The sequence below is a fragment of the Papilio polytes genome, unplaced genomic scaffold (genome assembly GCF_000836215.1).
Source record: "Papilio polytes unplaced genomic scaffold, Ppol_1.0 DF823691.1, whole genome shotgun sequence".
Taxonomy (NCBI): Eukaryota; Metazoa; Arthropoda; class Insecta; order Lepidoptera; family Papilionidae; genus Papilio; species Papilio polytes.
The window spans coordinates 5,100,398-5,104,979 of record NW_013525513.1 but is presented as its reverse complement, the minus strand read 5'-3'; the positions used below and the strand labels follow the sequence as shown (position 1 = coordinate 5,104,979).

The window sequence follows — 4,582 nt, the reverse complement described above, 5'->3', positions numbered from 1 at the left end:
AAAGTAATAATACTTGTACAATATAGACATAACAGCTGCAATAAGGCAGGTTTACTATTTTCAAGGAATTATTTCGTTACTATTTAGTGTAATGTTTTTTTGAGAATATTTTGTTTGGATGTCGGTTTTGTTTTTTTTATTAAAAAGTTTATTTATTCTTTAATCTAGCATAAGATATATGAAGCATAAAAATTTGAGTACAAGAGTTTAGATCTGTTTCTAGAGGAAAATACGTAAATTATATTTTACTTAATACAAATTGTATCCTAATTATTATAGCTTAGCTTTAAAAATATCTTACTAAGTTATTTCTTAAATGAAACTTATTAAAAGTAAAAAATACAAAAATCTCATTCAATATAAAATAGTACAAAAAAAACATAAGAAATGCGGCAAGAGTCCTGCTCCAAATCGAAAATAAAAAATTAAATATTATACTGATAAAATGTCTGCGTGGAATTAAAAAAAAAGTGAGTATCCTATGTGTTCTTCGAGACTTTTCTCTACATCTGTACCAAATTTCATCGAAATATGTTGAGCCGTTTAGGCTACAAACCCTAACAAACATCCATCCATCCATCTAAACTTTCGCATTTACAATTTTAGTATGATAGTATAAGTATGAAGTATGTTATTATAATGATTGAGTAAATATAAAGCACATTTACTTCATACACAAGCAATTTTACTAATTTCATTATAAATACCAGTTAAAGTCAAAAAACGTGAAAAAATTTATAACGCATATTTTTGAGTACATTTATACAAAATAACACAAAAATAAAACATAGAAATACTGAACAATTACTATTGAAAATAAAATGTATATAATATTTAATTATAAATCGAATCTAAAATCTAATACTTTACCCAACTGGCGAATCTTCTCAAAATAAAATAATTTACGATCTAATTATTAATAATACCATTAAAATACTTAAGAACATAAAACATATAAGATCATTAAATTATTATACTGAAGTAAAAAAAAATCAAATACATATGAAACTAAAAAAAAAAGCAAAGATAAAACTGAAAAAAAAAGTTAAAAAATATATTGTAAACGAGACGGATAATCGAGTATTTCTTAATGACTAATTGTTAGTATTTAAAACTATTATATCATAATACTAAAGTTACATTAAAACTAGTATTGTCAGCCATTATTCTCCCGCTGCTTTTATCGACCCTTACCACTGGCAACATTTACCATGCCATAGACTATTCCGCCATTTTGTATTTATGATGAAAACCATAAACGTGTTACTTAATATTTTACTAATAAAATATTTTTATCTATTGTATAGCCTAACCACAAATATAAAAAATCTCGTAGCTTTTAAATCGGATTATTTATTACATCATTTACTAAAATTAGTTCCATAATTCCACAAAATAGGCTTTTATATAACTGGTCAGGCTATATATAATTTTTCTATGTAATTTTTTACTTCAATTATTTTTGTTATAGAAGCGAGACATTTGAGTATAATTTAAATTGCAACATTGCCACTCAAAGTCGTATAGCGATAACTTGTACTTAATGTATACTAAAAGACTCTAAGGGCCTGTCCCACTACTGACTGATGATTAGATAGCTTAAAAATGACGTCACTCACTCAGATAAGGGAACAAAATCAGATATTTTCATTACATATTTTACACGTTGGGTTTTTATTAGACAATTTACAATTTGGTGAGACAGGCCCTAAGCCAATTATCTTCGAGCGACAGTACACAATTAAACACTATATTTACTAACAATAAAATACTTTCCAATACTAAATAAGGCTATATCAGCGTGAACACATATTTTAGAATATAAGTTTAATGTCAACCATTTATATAAATTTACTGCAATTTTTTTCCTACAAACTTGATTTAAAATTGTATATTTTAAATTATATTTATTAATTAACTATCTATAGTTATAGTACATTTTGGGAAAAAATGCTCAAGTCTTTTGTGCGTTAACTGATTCTAAATATTTTTAACACAATTCACAATAACATCGATATATATTTTACAAACATCAACATTTAAGATTTCAAATGTTTGTAGATTTGAAATGAAAGGCTACAGTTTTACAATAAAACTATTGGTAAAACAATATTATGAAAGGAACTTGAATGTTACCAGTAAATAGTTTCTTGTTGTAGTATAAATCGATATTTTAAATTTAAATAAAGTTTGCAAGGAACAAGCATTTAGTATATCACTAATTTTTATGTCCAGTTATTTAATATACTCCAATATAATTTCATCATCTACGCAAGCCTTCAAATATCGATATCTCGCAACACTATAAATATATAACAGTTCAAAATGTTTAATGTCTTCGATTAGTGACAGTCACATCACCTAAGTATTGATACAATCGATATCGGTTACCGGGTATCGGATCGATATCGACATCAACCATTGAGGTGTCGATATCGATATCGAGTATCGATGTGTCGATATCGAGTATCGATGTATCTAGTCACAAGGGCGGCAGATACAGCAGGCGGTAGGGGTCGCGGTGCGGGTCGCGGCGCGCGCGTCACACGGCGGCGGGAGAGGCCGTATGTCAGTGCCACTTCGATTTCTGAGCGAATATGTCCGCGCGCAGATTCTGAGCGAAGCAGATACCCAAGATCTATAGAATATACAACAAAAGAATCCTTTTTTATTAAACGTTAATCAAAAAAATATAAAAAATAAACCTTGCCAGTAAAGTCATCTCTATTTTGTTTAACACAAGAAAACAGTGTAAAAATATTAAAAAGCCAAGTGTAGCCTGACCAGAATACAAAATTCTCGCCTGTTGCTAAAAAAATTCATACACATATTTAAATGTTTTTTTTTTCAAGTTTTATCAGCAATCAGTCTTTAAAACTTCAAGTAAGTGTGCGGAACGATTAATTTTATCATAGTGTTTTTTCCATAGAGAAAATTCTTTTACAGAAGACCCTAGCGGATCTTTCTTTTTACACATATATGAAAACCATGCAATTAAGACCCAATTGTTTTCAATTCCCTCAGGCCAAGATTTGTATATTCTCGGTTAGACTAAGCAGTATCTACACAAATAATTCTACTCCAGTTGGCATATACAGTGCTACTACGGTACAAAACTTACTTGTGCAAAAGCGGTACAAACAGCGGATGTGGCTACAATCAACAGGTTTCGGTCAAACCATTCCTCCGCAGCCTCTAAGCAGCCTTTGTCATATATTATTTTAGCAATGTCAAAACTCTAAAACAAAACAAACAAAGTATAAACTACCACATAAACATCACTTCTATTACATTACTTAAAACTTACAAAAGCATTTATATTCTGTATCATTGATACAGAAATTCACATATTTAAATGAATAAACCAAAACGAATCCGTACAAAACTTCAAACACACCAAAGCTTTACCAAACCAACAGATTCTACTCATGAAGCCAATAGTACAAGTCAATTAAAAATTCAAAAACTTTCTATTAGAAGCAGTCAATTTTTGACAAAATGTAACAGATACTGGCAACACAAACAGTCAAAGATAAAAAAGACATGCAACAGTGGCTCCATGAACGAGTTGCGCGTGAGTATTTTTGTACCGTAATACCGGTTTACACTTGGCCAGTCCAGTTTGACAGTAGGCCAGACTTGAATTGTATGTACGCACTGCCGCCAGTTATTGTTCCCGTTATTCCACCAGTCCAGCTATTGGTGGCTACTGTTCAACTGTGCTGGTGACGTGTGAATCAGGTATTACATGCAGCGTCTCCACGTAGATGCGCGTGCGCATGTTTGAACCTTGATAGCGAGAGGAACAAGGAAGGCAGCGGCGGCGCCCACGCAGTGGCGCAGCAGCCAGTCCTCGGCCGCCGCCACGCAGCCGCGCTCGTGTATCACGTGCTCGCTAACGTGCTGCCGTGTTACGCGTAACACACATTTCTTACATGTTATTTGTTGTTGTTGAAATTTTGTTGTTTCAATCAAGTTATTTTAAACAATACATCCACAGTAACTAACGGCCAACTACTGAAGCGAATTTTAAACGCTTCGTAAGAGCCGTATACTCTCTAATGCGTTAAAATTTAGTCGCCTAGACATCTTAGTTTTAATTTTAAAAAAATCCATGTTATTTAATTAAAGATAAGTATTTGAAATTTAAACAATGCCTTATAAGACCTTGTAACATATTATTTATACGTCGTTTCATTCACAATCATTTGGCTTCATAGGATTATATTTAAAGAAAAGTAAAAAAAAAAAACTTTGGTATACTTTAAGAAAAACTACCGCATAATTCTTAATTTTCAAAAAGTGGCATCAAATATGAGCTCTTGTGCATAAAAAAAAACAAAAGTTAATTCATAAACCTCTGAGTAATGTACATACACAAAAAAAACTATCGAATCATAATTCCTAAGAATCTCCTCATTTTTTAAAACTGTTAAAACATAAAATCAGTTTTGCCGATAAACACTAATCTCTTAAAAATACCTTAAGCTTTAAGAATTTGTAAATTAAATAATGCAATAACTTGTAATTAGCCTTAAGTTTCTGTTTTTTAACTGTAAGATGTCCCTAAAAAATAAAATAA

At 30.7% G+C, this 4,582-nt stretch overlaps 1 protein-coding gene across 1 annotated transcript in view; it reads right to left on the bottom strand.

The window, feature by feature from the left end:
* Positions 1-1,911: 1,911 nt before the first annotated feature.
* LOC106104081 (tetraspanin-5) overlaps positions 1,912-4,582 on the bottom strand; it is a 6,101-nt gene continuing 3,430 nt past the window's right edge. Inside the window, exons 6-8 of the mRNA XM_013284019.1 lie at positions 3,790-3,903; positions 3,122-3,238; positions 1,912-2,638 (exon numbers count right to left, since the gene is read on the bottom strand). Coding sequence (XP_013139473.1) covers positions 2,570-2,638; positions 3,122-3,238; positions 3,790-3,903 — 300 coding nt within the window. The 3' untranslated portion in view covers positions 1,912-2,569. The remainder of the gene's footprint in view (positions 2,639-3,121; positions 3,239-3,789; positions 3,904-4,582) is intronic.